Below are 24,035 nucleotides of genomic sequence, written 5' to 3'. Positions count from 1 at the left end.
ACTTTATTAGGTATACCTGCCTCGTGCTGAGTTGGACCCCTTTTTGCCTGCACAGCAATCTGAATACTTGGCATGGATTCAACAAGGTTCTGGAAACTTCTCTTCTGGATTTCTGATGTGTTTGCACTTGTAGCCGCCCTCTTGGCTGTAAGGAGTCTAGCTATTCCCTTCTGAGCTCTCTCCTTAACAGCAGCTGCTTATGGGATGGTGACTGACCCTGTTTCTGCATGCTTTATGTGCTCAGTTGAAGCCACTGTTCAGAGGAGCAAGCTGTTAGCTTAAATCAGCATGTTTACCTAGTAAAGTGGTTGTATGTTATTTATTATGGATTTAGCATCGTTATCTTGTGTAAGTGCTTATTTCTTTTTACCATGGTTATGGACTTAATAATATGAACTTGGAAATACAGGATGGATTTTTTGGACAATGTAGGACTGTGGATCTTGAACTGCAGCTACAAACCCTCTGGTTCTTACAGGATGGTTTGGCATGACTCATGTTGCTAGGTGAACTAACTGGTTGTCTTCGCTCACTTCAGAGTGTGACCCCATGATGGTCATGGTCGCTTGCGGACCATACACACCTTCTGACAGCCTGAGCTATGACCCCCTGATCGACCTCATCAGCATCATTGTCCGGGACCAGCCAGACATGTGCATCCTGGTGAGCATCCTGCGGGTGGCGGACTGCTCCAAATGTGTGCACCCCTTCTGTGCGTCTTAGCGTTTCTGCCTGAATTCTTCTCACCTCTTCCCTGCTCTTGTTCTCCTGCAGTTTGGCCCCTTTGTGGACTCTAAACATGAGCAGATCGAGGTAAGAGCCCTTCCAGATGTGAGAAGACGCTGTCTGACTCTAGTTTAGTGGCTGTTTCGTTGTAGACATGTAGCTTGTACTTTATGGCTGAATTGTGATTTTCTGCTAGGTGTTGGTACCTGGTGCTATTTTACGTTTTCACATGATCAGAAACATCCAAAACGGAAAATCCGTTGAACTGTAGGCTTTGCAGTGGTGACACCTATGTCTTCCTGTCACTTCCTGTGCTACTTGTATGAATCACAGTTACTCAATCTCCTGCAACAAACATTAGCAGCGGAATGGATCATCATACAGAACAGCGTAGTGGCTTTCCTCTTTGCACCATCATAAAAATGTCTTTTCAGTATGTTAGTTTGACCACATTGCTGCTCTGGTCAACAGTAAGTGAAGGGGATTATGTAGGTCAGAACATCTGGGAACAGATTCAGTTATGAAGTGGTAGGCCACACAATCTCAGCGGAAGGGACCTGATTGCCCAGCGTCAATACTGAATTATTATTGAATGATACATCACTTGCCATTTGCACAAGTGGGTATAGAAAATAAGTGATGGAGAGACCCTGGAATGCTTCTTGTCACTTATCGCATCTTGTACTCCTTTGGCAGACATACCCAGAGTAGGGTAATTCAGGTCCAGAGAGTAAAAGTCCAGACTGGGATTTTGTTTCAACCGACCAGTTGAACATAAAGAGTGATAAAATACTGGGCTGGTTGGTTGAAATGAAACCCCGGTATGAACTACAGGGCACACTCACAACCAAGCACAAACAGCTACGTAAATTCGGATGTGAATATTTTCCTTGTGGATTGACCTGCAGCCCAACCAGGGTGTTCAGTCTCAGTACTGGATAAGCAGTTATCTAATATGGATGGGTGGCATATTTTCAACATCTGCTGAATCATAAAAATGGCAGATTTGCTTCCTTCACCTCATCTCCCTGCCCATGGGTTTAATGTTCAAATAGACACGATGAGATCAGAATAAGCCTATGCTTCCCAACCTGGTCTTCCAGGGCCCTCAGACAGTCGACGCTTTTTGGAAAACGTGGACTGTCTGGGGTTTACCGAGGACCAAGTTGGGGAAACACTGGAATAAGCAACCCTGTTGTTGCAAACAGAGCAACTGTCAGGTTTAAAGTAAGTTTGCCATCTGATCATTTGCAGCAGGCGTCGCATAGCCGACTCGCGCTCATGTTTCTACATATGGGTGAGGAATCCTCCCCTCTGTGGCCCACATGTCAGTGCTCTTTGTCAGTTAGGCACGTGTTCATGGATCTTTTAATGCTGTTATCCCAAAATAGGATGTTTTTATTATGGTTAAACCTAGGGGCAGTTCTGGAGTTTTTAACTACATCCACCGTAACGCACCTTGTTTAGAATTTTATACTTTGTATGGAATCTTACTGTTTATGTATTTTGAGGTTTTCATGTCTCAGCTTTTGTTCGTTTGTTTGCTTTTAAATGATAACCTCTGCTTCCCCGTGAGTATAGCCCCAGCTGCATACATGGCGTGAACTCAATTAACTAAATAGATCTGAATAAACAAAAGTTATTGCACTGCAATAAAACATTATTAAAAGTATTTTAAAATGAAAGGCATAGACCTGAACCATAACTATTCTAAAATGTTTTAAAGGAATAATAGTAGCATTTTTTTTCTCTTTCTCACTTACAGAAATTCCAACTGACAGAGACATTTGAAAATTTATTCTCCAGATGTATGAAGAGTATATTAGAGGGAACGAGAGGGTAGGTTTATGCTTAAGTTCATACTTAAATTGAGTCTTTAAGCAGCATCAAGTGCACTAGTGCCAAAAAATAAATTTCCTCCATCTGCTTAAGTTTTGCTTGTAATCCTTTTTCATTCTTCTTTTCTCCCCTCTCTCTCCCTCCATAACCCCGCAGTCTGAGGTGCCATTTTGTCTTCGTGCCATCCCAGAGAGATGTCCACCACCTGTTTGTTTACCCCCAGCCGCCTTTCACCTCGTCTAATCTCAGCAAGGAGGACATGGAGGTGAGTCCCAGCAGCTCCTAGGCAAAGAGGACCTTTCCAGTGCTGCCTTTGTGTGTGTCTGCTCCAGTGGTGCAGTATGGCATGAGAAAGTCAGCAGAGCAATGCCAGCAATTTAGGAATAATGTTGACAGGATAGGTGGTACCCGACTGGACAGCCGCTGGCTTATGGCTTATTAACACTGATGTTTTGGCTGTGTATGTTTATTGGAGGTGACAGGAGTGAGCTCATCTGCATTGTCTGTGTGTGTATGTGTTTGGCCTTTAGCGCGTCTCCCTGGTGTCTGACCCCTGCACGGTGCTCGTGGAGGGCGTGACCTTCAGCCTCACATCCACGGACATTCTCTTCCACATGGGGGCTGAGGAGATCAGCAGGTATGAGGCCTGGGGAGGATTTGGGCCACACCAGCCCTGTTTTTTAATTATCTTCCCAGACGAATTGAAACCCAAATACTCACCCCCAACCTGTGCTTTTCAGCGTGTCTGGCTCCGACCGCTTCACACGCATCCTAAAGCACATGCTGACACAGAGAAGGTGAGCAGGACATGTGTGGAGGGACAACGGCCTCATCTCTCAGGATGAGTAGTTCATGGCCTTGTTTCTCATTACTTCTTGAGTCAGTTATGTCATCTTCTGCACTCTTTCTCCAGCTATTACCCCTTGTACCCTCCAGCAGAGGAGGTCAACCTGGACTATGAAAAGTTCCAGTATTATGGCCAGTTGCCTCTCACGCCTGATGTGTTGGTTGTACCCTCTGAGTTGCGCTACTTTGTTAAGGTATGACTCTCAAACTTGCTTGAATGATGCTTTCCCAAAAGATATTAGCTGTAGTACATGCTGCATTTGGGCTTAGTTTTCACTTTTTTGTTGCGAAATTTAAGTTAATCCATCCCTTAAAGCACAAAATAGTATTACAAAGTTGCTCTGAGTTAACCATTCCTCTTGTCTGTTCTTCAGGATGTGATTGGCTGTGTGTGTATCAATCCCGGCCGACTGACTAAGGGACAGGTGGGTGGGACTTATGGAAGGCTGCTCATAAAACGTTGTCCTCCGCTCGCTGATGGGAAGAGGCAGAGTCCCTGTTTGGCCTGTCAGGTGGTGAAGATCTGATCTGCATTCTCTCATTAATCAAAGTGATCTTTCGTCCTTGAAAAAGACTGTGTGCTCATGTTAACATTGCTATCTGTGGTCCATGTGAAGCATGTGTTGGTGTAATTTACTAAACTTCCAGCAGTGCTGGTAAACAATGTTGGCAAATGTACTTGAAGCCCATTGGCACACCAGATAAAGTGTCTTAAATTTAGTTCTATAATGGCACGATATTGTAAAAAGATATCCATATTTAGGATATTTTGTAATTCTGTAGCTTATTCAATAAATTATTTTCCTATTTTGCATATTTTTTTATGCAAGTGATTTCCCTACTTTGATTTTACGTTTGGTTGGTGCCTTGAAAATGAAGTCCTTGATGAAATTTGCAGCTAATGAACAGGTAACCTCTTCGAAATGCAAATTTTTATGGTAAGCAAGTCATACCCTAGACAACACAGAATAAGTGTATATATACCAAAACTTAACTGTATATGTTTCTTTTTCTTCTATGATTAAAGTACCCATCCATCCATCCATTTTCCAAACCGCTTATCCTACTGGGTCGTGGGGGTCCGGAGCCTATCCCGGGAGCAATGGGCATGAGGCAGAGAACAACCCAGGATGGGGGTGGGCAGCCCATCGCAGGGCCAAAGTACTCATGTGCCCTGAAAAAAACTTAGATCTTGTGGACGAACAGATTTAACCAAAAACTTAGAAGCCAAGTGAACTGGACCATCGCATGTACGGCGCGTCTACATTTCCCATCACTAAATTCATAGCGATAGTTAGTTGTGGAAAAAATACCATTCGCTTAGTATTACAATGATGAAACATGGAGGTTAGTAGTTTCTTAGATTTAACTGAAATCGTCATACAACAACAATGTCCAGTCATATTGAAGACTTCAGTCTGATATGCATTACTGATCTTCAATTAACGCTGAACTGTTCATTCCTTAGCTGTGAAGAAATTCTGCATTTGGGACATTTCTAATGTATTAAATCTTGCGTGTTGGAGCAGGGGGATTGGGAGGAGATCTGTCAGAAGTGTTGTCCTGTGAAGTGAGGTCAGGTCCCTGGGAGTGGACACTGCCTATTCTGCAGGCTGCTCCAACATTTGGCCGTCATCTATTAGCCAATCGCCAGGAAATAAGAAAAATAATTTTACACTCCTTAACCATTCACAAAAGTTAAAGTTGGTCCTTTTAGAATGTTCCTGTTCGGTTTCGGTTCTGTTTTTAATAAGTTCGCTCAGTTGTTTTGTTGGACTCTGAAGTTATTTCTCTTTTAGTGACAAAAAAAGGCGGGTGGAAAATTAAAACGATTAGGTCACACTTGGCTGTCTATAGTTTCTCTTGTCCGGAGGGTTTATTCAGACACAACTAAAAAAAGGCTGAACTGTGCATTGGTATATCTTTTGACACATCCATTGAATAATGTGTAAAGTATAAACAAGCGCATGTTGGACACCAAGAAAACGAATTACATTTACTATTCACGTAGCGAATTGTTTGCATTAATAAAAGCGGTCCCAGCCCGCACTGCCATCGGTGCAATCGTGGCAGTTTAGACAAAGCTATTGATCTTCGTTCTCTATGCCCAAAGCTTATTAACAATAGACTGTTACTAAGCGACCGTTTAAACGCGCTTGGAGGGAAGACTGGGCGGGGGGACTAGACGCTCCTCGAACTGTCGCATTCATCAGGTTCCCAGACGGGATAGTAGTCGGGAACAAGCAGCATGCAAGAGTGCACTATGGAGAGAAGTAAAATGAAAGGTGAGTGTTGTCCTAATGTTATATTTATATGAACCGCAAAGTCTGAGTTCTTTTCGGACAGCAGCAAACTTTCTTTTTGCAAGTTTCCATGACTAATACATCACGGTAAACATTAAAATGCGGAGGTTTAAATGGCTAACGCGAAATAAATGCAGAACATTGACATTCTGACTAGGCTGGAAACTCGTATAATCTTTTATGAGAAAAACGTTTTAGCCAGTATGCCTAACATAAATTGTCTTTATTCGTTTATTTTGCATTTGTTTTAAATTAGGATTGCCAGGGGTCAACACCATTGCGAATTCTAACGGACATGTGATTATAATGCAATTTATACCACGGACGTAGTATTTAAAAACGTAACCTACGTAGTTTTTTCTCAAAACAATTTTTTTGGCCACGGACACAGACTAGTCTTCCCATGGACACGTTTGCCATGTATAGACAGGTTGACGATCCCTAGGGATCGCCCGACGTGCTTTTATTTACTCGCCTGGGAGGAAAATCCTGTAGCCTGTTTTACTGAAATATAGAGGCGTGGGTGCCGCGAAATGACCGCGGCGGCTCGCGCTTCTCGCCTTTCCCTGCCCGCATGCGTCATCGCTGTGACTGATGCAGCAGCACGCAGATACTGCGCCCAGTCCAGCGCAAAAGTTAGAGCGTGAACGAGCGCTGTGGCCAAAACGTCCTGGGAAAGTTCCAGGGAAAGGCTTCGGGGAGGAGATTGTAATTAAGCCGCCTTTACTGTAGCCAGGACTGCTTTTCAGTTTCGCACTACGTTTTAAAATTATGTTAACTCAGTTCATATTATAAGACGCATTCATTTTGAAGCTTCTAAGCGTCTTAAAAAGCTCGGTCCAAAGTGCACCTGTTGTTTTTTTTTATAATTTGGCAAAGTCAGATATCTATTATTTGGTTATAATGTATCAAAACTCTGTGAACACCAGTATGGAATACCTTGTCCCCTAACAATACTGTACCATCTGCATGTACGTCTGTGGAGAAACTCGTTTTGCCCCAGTATTGCCGATCAACTGATTAATCGACAAGGGCGCCAATTAATCTATTTGAGTTTGCTCGGAATCCGAATTTTGAAATACATGATGTTACTCACTGCCGTGAGCTAATAAGGTAACATACTTCCTTATTTCTCAATTACTATAATTACTTAACACTCCAATATTTTTTTGCTGGATAATTTCTATAACCTTTATTATGATTCCTGTAAGTAGGGTTAAGCATATTCTCTTCCTTGTCGCGTGAATCTTATTAAGTTTTTGTTTTAAAACATATAATCTAAATTAGAGGTGTTCTGGTCCTATAGGCCTATTAGTAATAAAAATTAGTATTGCTCTCAACAAGGGAATTTAGTAAATTAAGTTTCTGATCCCTGTAATTACATCCATCCATGTTCTGTAACAACTTGTCAAATTCAGAGTTGCACGGGGTCTGGAGCATATTCCCAAGGCAGGGAATAACCCTGGATGAGGTATCAAGCCATCGCAGGGCACACTCACACACCACTCACTCACTCACTCACTCACACATGCACTCCACTTATCGTAAATATATTTTACAATCACCTTAATCCTTTCGATGACTTCAGTGGAAAAGCTATTGAAATATTTTATTTGTCCATCGATCCATCCATCTTCTGTAGCGGCTTATCCTATCCAGGGTTGCTGGGGGTCCATAGCCTTTCTCGGGGACCAAAGGGCACAAGGAAGGGAACAACCCAGGACAAGGTGCCAACCCATCACAGGGCACACTCACACACCATTCACTCACGCATACACACCTACAGGCAATTTGGCAACTCCAATCAACCCGAGCATGTTTTTGGATGCGGGGCTGGAGTATCCCAGATGAAACATTTTGCATGTCATTGATCTTAATGATATATGAAAAACCCATCCATCTTCAAACTGCTTATCCTGAACAGGGTTAGAGAGAAGCTGGAGCACTGAGACAGAGACAGACTGGATGTGATGGCACTCCATCGCAGGTCACTCACGCATATCAGCTGTGTACAATTTAGAAACTGCAGCTGACCTATCTGTTTTTTTGGAATGTGGTAGGAAGCTCATTTGATAAGGGACACACAAGATAAGACGTGATAGGAACACACAAACTCCACGCACACAGACTGTGGGTGGGATTCAAACCCCCAGTCTGGCAGTCGCCTTCAAGATAAAACTGAGAACCAGAAATTATGCTGTACATTAAATTAATGCAAAGATTCACAAAAGCATATGAATACAAACTCTAACGTCACCTTGAAAACAATAGAAATGTCCAATTTTACAAGACAGAGCTGAGAGTTCAGTTCTGTTTACTTGTCATTTCTATCCATGGATTGAAAGTTGTGCCCCAGGCTTGTACTCAAGACATTGTTGAAATCTCAGATGAGAACTGGCAGAGCTGCCCAGTAAATCTGGTGTTTCTTTTCACATAGCACTGACCTGAGTAATAAACACAGTAGGCGTGAGACGAGACCGTGAACTTTAATAAGTTTCATACCACAGTATTTCGGTAAACATTTCATATGAATAAGCTGGGTGTTTCCAGAAGGGATCTGGCCAATTACCACACAATGGAGTTACATTACTGCCAGAATTAACTGAGTTCTACATTAAGTAATTTTAATTAGTCATGTGGTTTGTTTTGAAATTCAGGAACCTTATTTCAAATTCTGACTTTATGTTCTGTTTAAAAGATAAATGTAACTTTTTTACTACATGCAGACTGGTGTTTAAAATATGAAATGCAAATTAACAGCCCTACTCTAATTAACTGAACTCTTTAGACACAGAGGTTGTATTTTTAAAATCGGTTTCAAAGTATACATATTTCGGGGGCCCACTGGGGAGGTGGAGGAACACATACATATTCCAGACTATTTACATGCCACATGTTGAATCCCACAATGGTACTCTGGTAAACTTGAACATCACAGAATCTATGGCTGACAGCACAATATAAAAGTGTGCTTGAGTGTTTTTTCCAGTTCTCACTTCCTGCTGTGTTTCAAGCAGTGCAGTATATTCCAAACCATATACAGACGGAATTTATCACAACTAAGCTTAACGTTTTTACAACCTTATTATCCAGTTCCAAATGCCGTACGAAGGAAATGTCCATAAAGTGTAATTTTTGTAATCTATTATGTATTATGGTGCCACAGTCATGGATTTCCTGTCACGCACTGCAGAATCACAGTGCAGTGGACAGTGCAGGCCTGCAAGATGTGCAATATTAATATCGCCAATGCATGTTATGCAAATATAAATGTCACATTGCAAGAACCACGACAGTCAGCTGATTTTAAATTAGGTTTGGGTGGCACAAACAGCTTAGTTCCTCAGTTACTACTCAAGAACAAATGATATAGCTGATATAGTTCCTGCATGAAATACTTGAACCATTATAACTGATTAAGATAGATAGATAGATGGACAGATAGATAGATAGATAGATAGATAGATGGATGGATGGATGGATGGATGGATGGATGATAGAACTTTATTAATCCCTCGGGAAGGTTCCTCTGGGAAATTCTAGTTTCCAGCAGCAGTACACCAGCATATTACAAGTTATAAAAAAAATACAATATAAGAGGAGGAATTTAAAATACTGATAAATAATGATAATTAAAATACTTTAAAATAATGATGGGAACTTGGGATCAGTATGTAACTAATACTGAGTGTGCTACTACATTATATGTGCCCGCGTAAGTAAGGTGTTACCTCTAATTTTCTTACTATCATACTGTCTGGACATTATACTGTGATATATGGTATTTTGACAGTATTTTCGAAAGCATCACTATTGCAGTTTTATCTTAGCGATAAAACAAATTAGTGAGGAGAAAAGCAAACAAGAATTGATCATCAAATCTTTTGCTTTTTGGAAATATTTTGTATTCCATACAAACTGTTTGGCCATAGTTTATTTTGGTTACATTTTGAACTGCTTTTTTTGCTTAAAAAATATCACAATATTTGAAAATTTTCAAATATCTTGCAGGCATTCTTCAGTAGAATCTGCAAATTTGAGTTATTTTAACTGACCTGAAAACAAGTATATTAAGGTTGTATCATTCTGTTTTCTAAAGCTATAGGCATTTAAATTGTTATACTCTTCAGGTTGGAAAAGTCTAAATCTGAAATAACGTACATTTTAAATGATCCCCAATACCCTTACAGCACATTTTTCTCAGTCACAATGTAACTGTTACCATTCCGTAAATAACATAGGCTTTCCCTTATGTGCATGTTGAATGAGAATACTGTACTTGTTTAATATTTTCGTGTTTTTTTTTGTCTTTAATTGTATGCCAGATGTGGGTTCTTTGTACATCTGTATTCATGTATGTCATAGCATGGTTATTACATTTCATTTCCATGAGTCAGCGCAGCACATTGCAGCTGGGACTCAGGGTTATTTTCAGGCTTTTTAGTTAAGCGCTATATCCATAGCAAACTTGGAACTGAGGTATTACAGCAGTCATCTGCATTTTATTAGGAGCCTGGAAGGAAAAACCTTACTCCGGAAATTTTTTGGCTTCAATCAGGGACACAGAAGACCTTTCCCCCAAGGTTACCTCATACCAGCCCCTAATCCAGCCTACTCTAGCTAACATGCGATATTTATTTCTACACATGGTTCTCAATTGACAGAATTATGTAGTTTAAGAAACTTTAGCAACAATCTGCCTGTGCTGGCATGAAAGTTATGAGCTAAATATAGATCTTGAGGGGGTGTAATCATATAGATAACGGATGTTGCACAACGAAGAGGGTTGTTTTTATTATGCGTTTGTCATCATTATGTTGTTCTTGTAGGACACAAATAATTGGACCATTCGCATTTATGGACATTAGTTATCCCTGTAGATAGTTCATGCAAGTCAGGAAGGCCAGTTGTGTTGCCTGTTGACGTGAGGTCAGTGCTGAATCTAACTTCTTCATTTTGCCAATAAAGTCAGAGTTTAAAGTGCATAGTTATGTTGTTAGGTCTGTTTTTTGGCTCTTCATTTGGATTACCAGTGACCATTCAGCATTTCAGAAGGAATACCAATCATTTTCTTGTTTGTTTTTGCTGAGCAGGCATGTAATGGGCACACCCTGTTCTTCATTCAGTGTGTAGGTATACTGTGCAGTCTGTACCAGTGTTGTGAATGCAGATCTTCATCAGTGTGTCTGTTATCATAGTGAAACTGACCAGCTGCATGCTTGAGTATCAAACATTATTAAATGTGACACTTTACTGGTATACAGTGGTAGTGTGTCTGAGCGGTCTTAGGTGCTGGATTAAGACTCCAGACTTTTTGGAGATGTCGGTTCAAATTCCCACCTCTGCCAACCATTTTGCACGTGATGGGAAGGTCGCTGGTTCAGGTTTTATGGCTGGCAGGACAGTTCCATAGCCACTGGGCCCCTGAGAAAGGCCCATAATCTATGAAAAATATTCCAGGGATGCTTGATAAGTGGCTAATCCTGCACTTCGACACGAAGCCTTGTTTTCATTTTTATTTGTGTGTCTGTCTTACAAAGAAAGCAAGATGGGAAATGTGGGAACTAAACCGATCTATTGTATTGTAATGTACCAGAGAGACACCAACTGCCAGAAACAAATTCCTTGTGTGAGCCACACACTCACTTGGCCAATAAACCTGATTCTGATTCTAAATGATTTCAATGTACACTGTCAGAAAAAAGGGTGTAGCCCTGGTAGAGTTTTGGTACAAACAACATTAATGTATCCCTAATGCAGTGGTTGTCAAAGTCGGTCCTCGGGCCCTACTGCCCTGCTTGTTTTCGTGTTATCCCTGCCCCCACACAGGTCCCAGCTGTCTTTCAGCTTCTGACTGACTGAACACACCTGATCCAGGTAATCAGCAGTGTGTAGGGCAGGGATAGCAGGAAAATAAGCAGGGTAGTGGGTCCTGAGGACCAAGTTTGAGAACCACTGCCCTAATGGCACAACAGTGTTCCTCAGAGTCCATTTCTTCACCTTAAAGTAAACTAAAAGGTACATTTACCTACAGCAAGGGAACAACTGGCAGAGCCTTAAGGGTCCATCCCCAGTGACAAGTAATTGTACCTTCAAAGGTACAACTTGGGACTTTTTTCTGATAGTGTGTCTGTACTTGTCAAATAGAAAATAAATGTAATTTTTTTTTCTGAAGCATATATCTTCTGGAGTGAGGGTGGTGGGTGGCAGTTGCTAAGTCGGCACCCCCTCAGAAGATAATGGGTGGGTGTTGGTAATTACTAAGATGGACATTAGTCTTATTGCTATTAAAAAATGCATGTAGCGCTGTCAAAGTTAACTTGTTAATGTGTCTTACTTTCTTTGTATTGCCAAATGCGTTAATTTTGATATCCCAATGGGAGAATAGTATTTTTGACATTCAAGAGACCTGTAGCCTAATTTAGATTTTAAAAAACATGAGGATGTGAAAGTCACTATTTGGACAGTTGGATGACTGGTAGGGATTGGCTATGTACCAACCATTACCATGTAATGCTCTGAATGAGTAAATTGTTCATGGTTATTAATAGATCATATACTGAAAACAGCTTTTAACATCCATCCATCCATCCATTTTCCAAACCGCTTATCCTACTGGGTCGCAGGGGGTCCGTAGCCTATCCCGGAAGAAATGGGCATGAGGCAGGGAACAACCCAGGATGGGAGGCCAGCCCATCACAGGGCACACTCACACACCAGTCACTCACACATGCACACCTACGGACAATTTAGCAACTCCAATTAGCATATTTTTGGACTGTGGGGGGAAACCCCACAATGACATGGGGAGAACATGCAAACTTTGCACATATGTGACCAGGTGGAGACTCGAACCTGGGTCCCAGAAGTATGAGGCAATAATGCTAACCACTGCGGCACCATGCCGCCCCTCTATCTATTTATCTATATATATATATATATATATATATATATATATATATATATATATCTATATATATATATATATATATATATATATATATATATATATACATACACACACACAGAGAAAGAGAGAGAGAGAGAGCCGTAGGCCTACATTTCAAATGGATAATAAATGCTTCTTTTAAATTTTGTAAGCTATTCCCACGGGCGCCCTCCAAGACATCACATAACATTTTATTCAGATTCGATTCGGGCCTCGGAATCTATTTGTTACGAGTCGGGCCGGGTACGGAATTACATTCGTGCTGCGGCCAGATAACGGGTCGAATGCGGTTCTAAACACTGCATGGGGGCATGGATACCCTGGCGAATTCAGGGGAGCCAGCACTTCCACTGAGGACCCTTGAATACATAAAATTATATGTAAAATTTGACGGGCGGGGGGTGTATTTTGTCTGGGGGCCTAGAAATTCTCATGCATCAGACTGTACGTTTTACCAGTGTCTGCATGTATGCCAAATCTTTTACACCGGTAAATAAGCCTACTTCTCTCTTCTTGTGTCGTAGTTCAAAACAGCGCGGTAACTACATTGTATTACCAGAAAAATAAAAAATAAATCCATACAGGCCCATTGCTTCCGGGATAGGCTCCGGACCCCCACGACCCAGTAGGATAAGCGGTTTGGAAAATGGATGGATAGATGGATGGATGGAAATCCATACAGTAGCTTACCTGTACATATTAACACACCATAGAACTAAGTTAGAGATGGGCTGGTTAGTTGTTGAATTCAAAGGTTACATGTGCGACTACTTACCCAAAGACGAGTGCGAGACGCCAAGTAACGGTGTAGAAACGGCACGCAACTGGTACACGAGCAGAGAGCCCAGTGCGACGATACGCTGCGCCCGCGCGTGCGACAAACGACACGCGACTTGCCGCTATACGTCGCTGCTGGAATTTCCAGCATCAAGGAAGCGTTTTCGGGTGCTGCGAGAAAGTAGGAAAATGCGGTGTGGAGTGTAAGGATCCGGAATGGGAAAGCAAATCCAATAGTATGTAAAGTGCAAACTTGTGCTTATCAATATTGCCTACACATTTGCACCCCAACTAAAAAAAGCTCTGGTATCTTATAAAAGGAACAGCATGATAATTATCGCTATTTTAAGTCTGAGTACGTCATTCAGTTTTCGTTTAATCTAAAGCAGCATTTCTGAAATGCAAGAGGGGCTGATGTAAATAAAAGGAAACCCGAAGGAAAAAGAAACATATATTAAACATATTGTGAAAAATATAAATACCCCTTGATGCCTCATCCAGATGTAGACGAAAGAATTCCACAGTCAGATGCCGCAGTTTATATGCTGCCTTAGTATGCGCTGCATACTTTAAAACCACGAAGGAGAGAGGAGTTTGAGTCAGGTATCCAATTCAACTGTATCATCATTTGTTCAGTGTGCTATGGTGTCAAATTGAAAGAAACGTTTTTATAACGCTCGCGTCAGCGTATGGAGTGCCTCATACAACATATGGAGTCAAACCTCGACTTTCAACTCAGGAATACTACTGTAGGAGTACAAAGGTAAACGAGTCCTTTAAAATATTATAATCTGCTTTTAGCATAGAAAGTGATGTGATATTCGGGTATAAATAAATTAAACGGTAATTGATGGGAAACCTAAATCGGACAGTAACAAAGGAGCTGTAGCAAAGGGGCGCAAGCAAAACTGTATTTCAGCACTTTACACATAAAGCTTTACCAAGACCTCAAGTTGTCATAAAATTCCAAGTTATATATTCACCACATTGGATTGATAGCCGCAAGAGTCCTTTTTTCCTACAATTCAGAAATACTGTCCTAAAATGTTTATGTAGAATGCCGTAAAGCGTCGAGCCCTGAAAAGATGATATTCTTCCGATTAGTTGACTGTTGATTAGTTATGACTGTTTATTAGATCTATGAGACTTCATCGATCCATCCATTCTCCAAACCGCTTATCCTACTGGGTCGCGGGGGGTCCGGAGTCTATCCCGGAAGCAATGGGCACGAGGCAGAGAACAATCCAGGATGGGGGGCCAGCCCTCTATGAGACCTATGAACAGTAAATGGACATGTGATCTCATTCTGGTGTATAATAAGTTTTCCATTGCTTAAATGACAAATGACTCTAGACCGTCAAAGATCAAAAATTTGTGCTGAAGATTGAGTGTCAAATGATCAGTCTATCCATCTTTCTATCTATCTATCTATCTATCTATCTATCTATCTATCTATCTATCTATCTGTGCAACTAATTTGATTTTATCTACTAGGATTCATACATAAGGCAAATAATATTCTAAATGTCTTCGGTAAGTTGGCCACAGTTTCAAGACGCTCTATTAAAATAGTACACTAGTTTCATGTCTCATTGTGCCTGGGTGGCGGCCACGGTCGGGGACGTTACGTTTCTCACAGCTTTTGATAGGGAGGCTTGAATGATGACAGTAAGCGCATTGTTCCCGGCTCACTGTCGCAGCCCGTGCTGTCCTGACAATGACATTCCCAGACCTCATCCAGCGATCTCTGTGGTGCCAAGCATGCAAAAAATCCCGTGCACGTGTTTCGTGCATTAACTGGAATTTTCATTACCGAGTGAATAATCACAATTCTTTAAAAGCAAATGAAACTAGCTAGCATAAAACAACTTTTTGTGATTAGTACGACCGTTTCTGTCTGATTCTAATCATCTATTATCGCGTGTTTAAACTTCGCTTAAATAGTTCTTAACTAGCAAAACTTCTACGGTTTGGAAGGGGAAGGAGGCTGCCATCTAGTGTCACAATTTTTAATTATGATCGTTATTGTATTATTGTGGAAAGGTGTTTTGTCTTTTTGTCTCTTTCGAAACCGTTTCCTTTAAGTAGGCCGGTTGAAGTGTTCATTGGCTTTCACTTATTCTTCATTTAACAATTCAACTAAGCCGTACCGTGAATACACTGCTGGACATGCCTGCTGTTCATCGTCGCACCCTCCTTCTGGTATAAATCTACACTGGATTACAAGCCGCCCTGTGTAGTTTCAACGGGATGCTACGTCTCCTTACTTTCAGATCTCGGTTATTTTGACTTGCAGGGATTTTTGTGATGCAGACACTCAGGTTATGGCTCAGGGGGCCACTTGTCCATGACTTTGTGTTTTGGTTGCAATAACCAGCATAGAAACTCTTGGATTTATCTACTTTAATTGCTTTGAAGACACCCTAAAATCCACAAAAAAAAACGATAGTGCACGTCATCCCATTTCCCACATTTTTTTCTGGATTCTGCAAGAGCATCCAGTGCCACTTAATCGATAGTGACACCACACGCTTTCTCCGTCTGTTTATAGTGCTGCAAAGGCAGTGCGCTTAATGCAAGGGCATAGGTTTGGTTTCAGCATTGGTAAATCAGCTTCAGACCCCCGGCCCACCTGAACACACTTGCTGCTCCCATAATATCGATAGGGATCTGTCCCTACTGTCCATACACAAATCTGTGCCCTTGCACGCCTGTTTACCATTCAAAGTCAGTTTAATCTAACGTCATGCTTGGCTTTCTGTGAGAGGATTCGTTATGGAGACTCGGTAGGCCTGTACTTTTTCAGTTTGTTTCAGATTTGTAGCGTATCTGCTGTATGCCGTTGTCTTCATCACCCTGACTTTCATTCCAGATCTAATTACGTTTTTATGCTTATTTGTGCCTGAACAGAACATTCACTTCAGGCATTTATTGCAGAAAAATAACAGATGCCTATATCTCAGGAAAAAAAGAGTAAATCCCCAGAGATGTTCAGGGGATTCCAAAAGTGCACCGCTGCATTTTCAGGGCAGAATAATTCTGGGATCAAAATAGAGCATCTTCTCTTTCCTAGTAATTAAATTTCAACACTATCTAACATAAAATACACATAACTCACCACCCACGGGGAATGTCGTGCTAAGAAGAGTGCAGAGCTTTTTCAAAGGAAAAGCGATATGTCCGGGTTAGCATCTGTGAAACCCTGCATTCTTTAACAACTGCATCATGGCATGATAGACCGGAGCAATACAGCCAATACCGTTAGTTTTATTTCACGTAGTAAATAATGGAGATTTAATTAAGCTTTGTTTGGATAAGTTACAAGTAAACAGCCATTTTCAGGGTCATTTGGGGCAGCCTCCCTTCTCGGTTTGTGACGACGCCCCGTAGGGAGGTCAGACGGCTTAATGTCTTGTTTCTACTTCCATGTTGCGATGGCTTGGTTATTGATGGCACTTTCGAGTGTGGAAATTAAGCAGCAAAAAATGAAAAATGAACATGCAGCCTTCCCTTTTCTGCAAATTGAAATAAATTTAAGCGATGATGGTGTATTTTGTATTAGTTTTAATTAATGAAGTTTAATTGGGGTGCTGACTGAGTTACTGTTTAACTTTGTGTGACACAATTTATAAGGGTCTGCTTCAACATATAGTAAAAAACTAAATGATAGATGTTTATTCAATATGTATCTGTAACATGCAGTTAATTGGAATCTGGTATCCTTACAGTTTGAGTGTGTGCTTGTATGTGTCCTGCGATGGACTGACATCCTGTCCAGGTTTGTGCTGTATGCTGCCTGGGAAACGATAAGGGGTTAGAAAATCGATGGATGGATGGATGGATGGATGGATGGATAGAAGATATTGATTAACAGAGTAATCATATTTTTTAAATAAATACTTGTTTCTACTATTTCATCTGCAATATGTAGCCAAATAACTTACAGAGGATATTTGAAGTGAATATATAATATATAATAATTCATAGGTATGGTATCTAGGCTGGGATCCTATAACTGCCAGTGGGTCAGAACCCAGTGCATTTGGGATGGTTCCTGGTAACAGGGCTGATCGAGACCAACCACCCAGACTCTGGCCCAAAGTTCCATCTGAGCTGGAAACAAGTTGCAGAGCAGCAGTAAAATCTTTCATTTCGGGTATGTAACTTGACATAATTATTACTTCTTAGCAAACCGTTGGAATGCACGGAATCTGTCCTTGTGTGAGGGGAAAGAGAGATAATGCCGGGCTGTGTCAGACAGAACACGCCACGGTGCGTAAAGGCATCATTTTATAACCAGGCCTCTGGCAGCGCCCCCTACGGGCTCCTGACGGACGCAGCGCTCATAATTAAGCTACCCTGGTCATGCCGGAGTGTCACTGAGGTTATTACCCATCAATAACAGTTATCTGTTCCGCCTGATGACTCCACTAAAGTGGCGCGTTATGGATGTCGCTGCCTCTGTAGCCACAATGTTGCCTTAATCTGTCGTGTGAGGCATCAAGCAGCCGTTCTCGGCTTCGCCACATTCCTCGCGAAGTCAGATAAGCCGGGCGGCTGCTTTAGGCTGTAGGACAGCGGACCCTGCGTATCATACAAACAGTCACTCACGCCCGTACATGACCTCCCTTCCAGTGAACACACACCCCAGCTCTTCATTTTTACTAGAAAGGGCTCTGCGTTGGCTTGAGACGTTTTTCCTGAGAATTGTGTGTGCGTGACTGAGCTCTCCACGAACAAACTAATCGGACAAAAAGAATCACTTTCCAGCTAGACCCTCCCTCAGGCTGGTTTTGTCTTGGCAAGGGTGTGATGGGGTGTGATGTAATCAATGAGGAATGTGACAAATGTATTCAGTGTTTCTGTGGTTTTCTGCCTGTCTGGTATGCCTGTTGATTCCTGGTGCATTAATCTGGGTATAAACACCGGGCACCGCTGCAGCATTTAGCCTATTATAGCTGCCCCACTCCAGATTGATACATTCTGTTCATGGTGGGGGTTGTGTTTCTGCTCTCCATCCCCCCTCTCTCTGTTTCTCTGTCTCTCTCTGAGGCTTCTTGAGTTCCCATTGAGTAATGTGTACCTCCCGAGGCCAAGAGTTCAGAAGCAGGACAGGTAGCGGGGTTGAGTAACTGCCGTGCGCTGTCTGACACCTGAGCTGATGCCACTGTGTAACATGGATCTGAGGTAGTCGCTCCTATTGGCTGGGAGAAGCTAGAGGGGTGTGTCTGTGTATCCGTTTGGCTGTTAGACCACAGACTGGCAGTTGTGCATCTTTTCCTGGTAGTCTTGGTGGGGCGGATGGTGTTTTCACAGGAATAGTGAAGGGCAAAGAGACAGAAGCGGGCTTGTTGTTCAGTGGGCATGATGACTATGCACATTTTCATCAGGGCCCAGGGAGCGAAGGAACCTGTGATGAAGAATTAGTCGTGTTGCAATGTAAGTTTGTGTTGCACTTTGGCACAATGAATTCAAGTAATTCACTGCAGGAATGCAACCAATAACTATATAAAGATCCAAACTGTTTGTCCTTTCTATTAGTTTAGCTCTTTTCTGCATCCAGTTCAGGATTTTTGCAGCAAAATTATAATCTGTTGCTAAAGTGAAGTGTTTTTTTGTTGTTTTCTTCTTTTAGGAAGTTCCCCTGGTATGAAGGGAGGGAAGGCTAACCATGTCATGCAGCCTTGTCATTAATTCTCCACAGAAGACCAAGCAGTTTGCTCACAACACCATTCTACTGTCTGCAGAAGTTACCTTCTACAGCTCTATGGCTGTCTGAACTTAAATTCTCCTTACTGGATGCCTGAGTTCTACTGAAAGTTTGACGCTTTCCCGCTGCAGCCTTATCGTTGTTCCTTGTACTGTATGGCAGGCGCAATGGTACAGCCTGCCCTTTGAATTCAAGCCTCCATCTGTCCTCATCCTTCTGTGGACTTTAACCAAGAGGCAAAAACGGGCCCAGGCTGAATCGAGGTGCCCTGGTGTTGCTTAGATACGCCCGCCCGCCGAGGACGCTGCCCCCTTCTGGCCCGGGCAGATTCCGAACATGTCCGCCAAGGCGCCTATCTACCTGAAGCGTAGCAGCCGCAAAGGGAAGAAGGAGAGGCTGAGGGACATCCTGTCCTCGGACATGATCAGCCCCCCGCTGGGGGATTTCCGCCACACCATCCACATCGGCAGCGGTGGTGGTGAGACCGACTTGTTCGGCGACCTGTCCTTCCTGCAGGGCAAGTTCCACCTACTGCCCGGACAGAGCCAGCCTGGGAGTGACTGCAGTGAGCCCTTTCAGTTCACACGCACCGCCAGCGTGTGCAGCCACCCGCCTCCCTCTGAGAACTCGCCCCTGCTCAAGAACGCCATCTCCCTGCCCGTCATTGGTGGGGTGCAGGCTCTCACGCTGCCCGCCTCAGCCCCTGCTCCCCCCCATGAGCAGCCCCAAACATCCTCCCAGGCACCGCCTCCAAAACCTCCCAGGCTACATCTAGATGACAAAGCTCCACTGCCTACTCAGGATCCCTCGCTGCCCTCTGCCTCGTCCACTATAGCAGCCCCCCTTGCTTCACCCACCTCCTGGGCTTCAGTAAACCAAGACAACGACCTCCAAGACCTCGACAATCCCTTAGAACAGCCCTACTTATCTCACACCAGCTCCCTGCTCTCCCTTCATCTAGACCTGGGGCCCTCCATCCTGGATGACGTGCTCCAGATCATGGATAAGCACAGGGCGAACAGCCTGAGTAGTTCCTGCGTGCAGGGAGGACTGCAGGAGCTCTTCACTTGAGGACCAGCATTTCTGTTGTAAATTCTGAAGTAGCTTTGAGAAACTTTTTTTTTTTTTTTTTAAGTATATGACTGGAGGTGACCGAACAGACCATGGTTTATAAAACCCTCATTTGCAAAATAATGGCTATGACCACACTCCAGACCCCTCATGCATGTTACGAGGACCAGGGAGAACCAACAATGCATCTTAGACTATGCCACGTTATAGACTTTATCTGATGTTCCTCAATTGTTAAGCTCTTGCTCCTGTTGCTCATATTCAAAGAAAACGCCAGTTCTGCTGGGAAGCGGTCCAGTGAATTTCCACTGTGGGTTTAAGGAAACAGGGGTCCCAGCTCTCTGCCACCGCAGCTGAAATCCTTCCTCATAAACTAGAGGTTCTGGGCAAAGGAGGAACACAGTGGAACAGAACGTGACTTCCCTGCCCTTTGAAATACTACTCTGCGTTGTCTTAGAATTGCAAAGATAAACCTTCTGTTTTGCTTTCTGCAAAAATTGTGCAATATGTCATAAGGCACTAAGAAGTTTGGCCCGAGAAAGCAGCCTGTGCTTTCAAGCCTTGTCCAAATATTTGCTACCACTTGTGGACACTGGACAATGAGAGAAATGGGCTCTGGCTCTGTTAAGGTACTCGGTCCTGCCATACTTTACCTCGCTCTTTGCCATCAGAAAATTCCAACACTGAGAACTGAGAGTCATGTGACCTGGAATGATCTGATGGTGTTGATTGGAATGGCTTAACAAGGCCCATGCGAGACGCATGTCTTTATACTGCAGTAAACACGGTCACAGGGTACAGTACTTAGGCGTGTTGGTGTGGGTCTGTATTACTCTGCTGTGTTTCTACTGTATATTAAAATGAAATGAAGTTCTCAGCGAAGCCATTCCTCAGTGACTGGCACTTCGTGCGGGCAGAGTCTGTTATGTGCTTAAGTGGGTTTCCTCAAGTATCCTGCACCAATCCAAAAACACATGGTTTGGCTGAATTGCACATATTGTGTGTGTGTTTGTTTGTGTGTGAGTGTACTCCCTGTGATGGACTGAAATTCCATCCAAGGAAAGGACGGACAGCCAGCCTTGTGCCCTGTACTTCCTGGGACAGTCCAAGTATGACCCTGAAATGGATTATATTAGATTATAATAGAAATGACAAAAAAACGTTATATGTAAGAAACTGTAATTAAGAAACATGATTCCCGTAGACAGTTTATGCATCATGCACATTGCAAGTAAGTGCTGAACTTTGCTGAAAATCACCATGCAAAAATAATGTTGCCTGTATTTTACTCTGGAAAGTATTTAGCGTATTAACTAGAAGAGCGTGGTAATGAAATAGCTTTACTGTGTACAACAGAGAAACAACACAGAGAAACAGTGTAATATTTTCAATGGGAATGAACGATGTGTCTACCATTGAATTCTTGTGTTTAATGTTCTCGAGAATTTCACGTAAAATCGAAGAGCAAGTCTAGAGAACTGGGACAGAACTGTCTTGCGTTTCTTCACAATGTGATATTTTGAGAATTTTGTGAATGTGAAAGAGAGCGATTAGAATTCCTTTGTTCCAAGGCTTCATGATATAAAACAATATTCCACTGCATTATTAATTATAGGGCACCAGTATAACCAGTGCAGCTACTGGACTAACATGTCCCTTCACTCAGTCATCCACGTGGATGTATAACAGTCGTAGCAGGAAAGAGTCATGAATGTCTTTGATGAATGTCCGACTGTAAGAAGCTGAGTCTTCCTATTTGTCATTACCACTATGAATGCTACTGTAAAGCTTTGCGACAGTGTGGATGTAAATGTAAAATGCTGGTTGATATATATTGTAATTCCATTGATGTACGTCACATGACCAAGATTGCTTGCCTGCGTTTCATTACTTACGTACTTAAATGTGGTCCTAAGCATTAGGATTCCAATAATCTGACATTTGAAGTGGTAGATAGAAGGGAACACACCTAAATGTGACTTAGGCTAGCAAGGAGGATGGTAGCACTTTGCAGATAATTAACTTCCTCCGAGAGCTGACCACACAGGTCCCTTACCTTGCCTATGCTAAAAACACAGAAGGCTGATTGTCGAGCTATACGTCCTGTTCATCATGTGATGGATCAACGCTGGAAACATAGCAGGTTCACTCTTATAAAGCTAGAACATTAATACAGCTAAAACAAAAGTGGGTCCAGCTCCACATAAACAGTCTTTGTTTCATTTTTAGTTCTTCGTTTTTGAGAAGTTGGGTTTTCAGAAGCCTAAAGCAAGTGAAAGCTTTGCATTTCGTATAAGCTCAGTTTTGTTCAGTTTTGCAAAGCCTTGCTACTGGAATAATGTCATAGAATGTAGTGACCTTTGCTGACTTGTGGGACTGAAGAGCAGTTTTAACACAGTTTAATGCATAAAGTCGGCCATTTTGTTCCTCAGCAGTAGGCTGTTTTCTAACAAGCTGCAAACTTGGTCAAAACAATGTGTTGAGCCTTACCTATAAATGGTGATTGTAATAAACACTTTCCTTTGTCCATTAAAAAATGGCGTGAAGTCATTCCTAGGCTGCGTGAATGAGGAGGGCGGCGCCAATGAACGGTATGTTGGCGATGGTTGCTCACCATGCTGATTCACAACGGCTTACGCGCCGTTACATATAGGCGGCTGAATGCTGCATGGTCACTGCTTTCCTACGGTACCACACTCATGCTAACAGTAACAAAGCCCCTCTTGGGATTCTCTTGGTTTAGTTTGGTTCATGTCATTCGCCTCACTGATGCTTTAAATTGTGTCACCTCTCCTTAGAGACTTTGTTTGCACACACAACACCGTCTTCTCATGTGCTGTGGACAGACGAGTCCATTCCAGTGGCATTTCCCATGCCTTTCATCCAGCAAGACAGAAGTGACTGAGGGCATGTGTAAAACAAGGTGGTTTAGTCTTTAAGTGGTGCTTTAGAGCATGTGGGGGTTTTATGAAGGGGAGGTTAAGTGTGTCGAACCAAACGGCTGTATTGTTGAGTACCCCCGCCCCCCCCACCCGGCAGGATCTGTGTGTGCGTGCCTCTGGTTGGATTCTTGCCCCTACTCTCATTTGCCTTGACTTGCCCACTTTTTAAATGGTCCTGGGAATCACTCCAACTGCCTTTGTTAACACACAGGCTCCGGAAAGCGCGGCCGTTGACCCCGAGAGCACGGAGCCCTGGGAACTGGAGGAGCGACCAGGCTGGAGGCCACGGCGATGGGATCACTAGAATAGCTGAATCAACAAGTGAACGTGCACATTAGCTAGGCAACTCGGGTCTCATCTGGAAATTTGTCCAGAATAAAATATGGCACTTCTGCTGTGACAAAGAAATGCCTGTGAGTGTATTAACACTGCGGGAGACCACATCTGTTCAGGTCATTATATGGAGATGAAACTTCTGAGTTGCGTTATGTTTGTACTATTTTGATGTCTATGAGAATGAGATCTAACATCAATATTAATAACGGGAGTTTGGATTCTCATCCATGACAATCAAATGACTAATTCTGCCCTTTCTTTAGCACTGCTAATTGAAGAGCAAATTTCCAAAAGTCACTCAGTTCATCTTGTTGTTTTTGAGATGACTTAAAGTCATTCATATCTTGCGTATTCTACACAGTCATATGTCATATACTACAGTTTTGGAAACTGAATCTCACTCAATCCTTTTGTTATTCAACAAAGAACTTTTGTTAAATTTCCAAAATGTTTCTGATTCAAACAGATCTTAAGAATCAGCATTTCAACATTCAAGGCCACTTATTTAGACCCTATAAACTAACAAAAAACTTACA

The 24,035-nt window shown here is 42.5% G+C and overlaps 2 protein-coding genes and 1 long non-coding RNA gene across 7 annotated transcripts in view; 2 read left to right on the top strand and 1 right to left on the bottom strand.

Annotated features, from left to right (window-relative positions):
• The window catches only part of pola2 (polymerase (DNA directed), alpha 2), a 10,702-nt gene extending 6,250 nt beyond the window's left edge, over window positions 1-4,452 (top strand). Inside the window, exons 11-18 of the mRNA XM_049028421.1 lie at window positions 539-663; window positions 775-813; window positions 2,492-2,565; window positions 2,722-2,830; window positions 3,096-3,202; window positions 3,306-3,362; window positions 3,479-3,605; window positions 3,786-4,452. Of these exons, the coding sequence (XP_048884378.1) occupies window positions 539-663; window positions 775-813; window positions 2,492-2,565; window positions 2,722-2,830; window positions 3,096-3,202; window positions 3,306-3,362; window positions 3,479-3,605; window positions 3,786-3,938 (791 nt within the window). The 3' untranslated portion in view covers window positions 3,939-4,452. The remainder of the gene's footprint in view (window positions 1-538; window positions 664-774; window positions 814-2,491; window positions 2,566-2,721; window positions 2,831-3,095; window positions 3,203-3,305; window positions 3,363-3,478; window positions 3,606-3,785) is intronic.
• LOC125750522 (uncharacterized) overlaps window positions 1-13,563 on the bottom strand; it is a 14,627-nt gene extending 1,064 nt beyond the window's left edge. The window contains exon 1 of the long non-coding RNA XR_007400362.1: window positions 13,439-13,563. This is a non-coding gene — a long non-coding RNA (uncharacterized LOC125750522). The remainder of the gene's footprint in view (window positions 1-13,438) is intronic.
• LOC125750520 (cdc42 effector protein 2-like) lies at window positions 5,380-24,035 on the top strand. 5 transcript variants are annotated; one of them, XM_049028424.1, is made up of 3 exons: window positions 5,393-5,696; window positions 18,831-18,879; window positions 19,076-22,758. In XM_049028424.1, the coding sequence occupies exon 3, from the start codon at window positions 19,487-19,489 to the stop codon at window positions 20,219-20,221; it is 735 nt and encodes a 244-aa protein (XP_048884381.1). In that variant the 5' UTR covers window positions 5,393-5,696; window positions 18,831-18,879; window positions 19,076-19,486; the 3' UTR covers window positions 20,222-22,758. The 5 variants fall into 5 exon arrangements, 4 of the variants coding, with proteins under 4 accessions (XP_048884381.1, XP_048884379.1, XP_048884383.1 ...); XM_049028426.1 differs by lacking the exon at window positions 5,393-5,696 and adding an exon at window positions 13,560-14,203; XR_007400361.1 differs by lacking the exons at window positions 18,831-18,879; window positions 19,076-22,758 and adding an exon at window positions 23,375-24,035 and having other exon boundaries at window positions 5,380-5,696.

This window comes from Brienomyrus brachyistius, chromosome 10, assembly GCF_023856365.1.
Source record: "Brienomyrus brachyistius isolate T26 chromosome 10, BBRACH_0.4, whole genome shotgun sequence".
Taxonomy (NCBI): Eukaryota; Metazoa; Chordata; class Actinopteri; order Osteoglossiformes; family Mormyridae; genus Brienomyrus; species Brienomyrus brachyistius.
Note: the sequence above shows the minus strand (reverse complement) of the source record. Positions and strands in the feature narration are given on the sequence as shown.

Bases quoted from the DNA above. Each gene is read 5' to 3' on its own strand.
- LOC125750520 (XM_049028422.1), top strand. From the start codon at position 19,487: ATGTCCGCCAAGGCGCCTATCTACCTGAAGCGTAGCAGCCGCAAAGGG.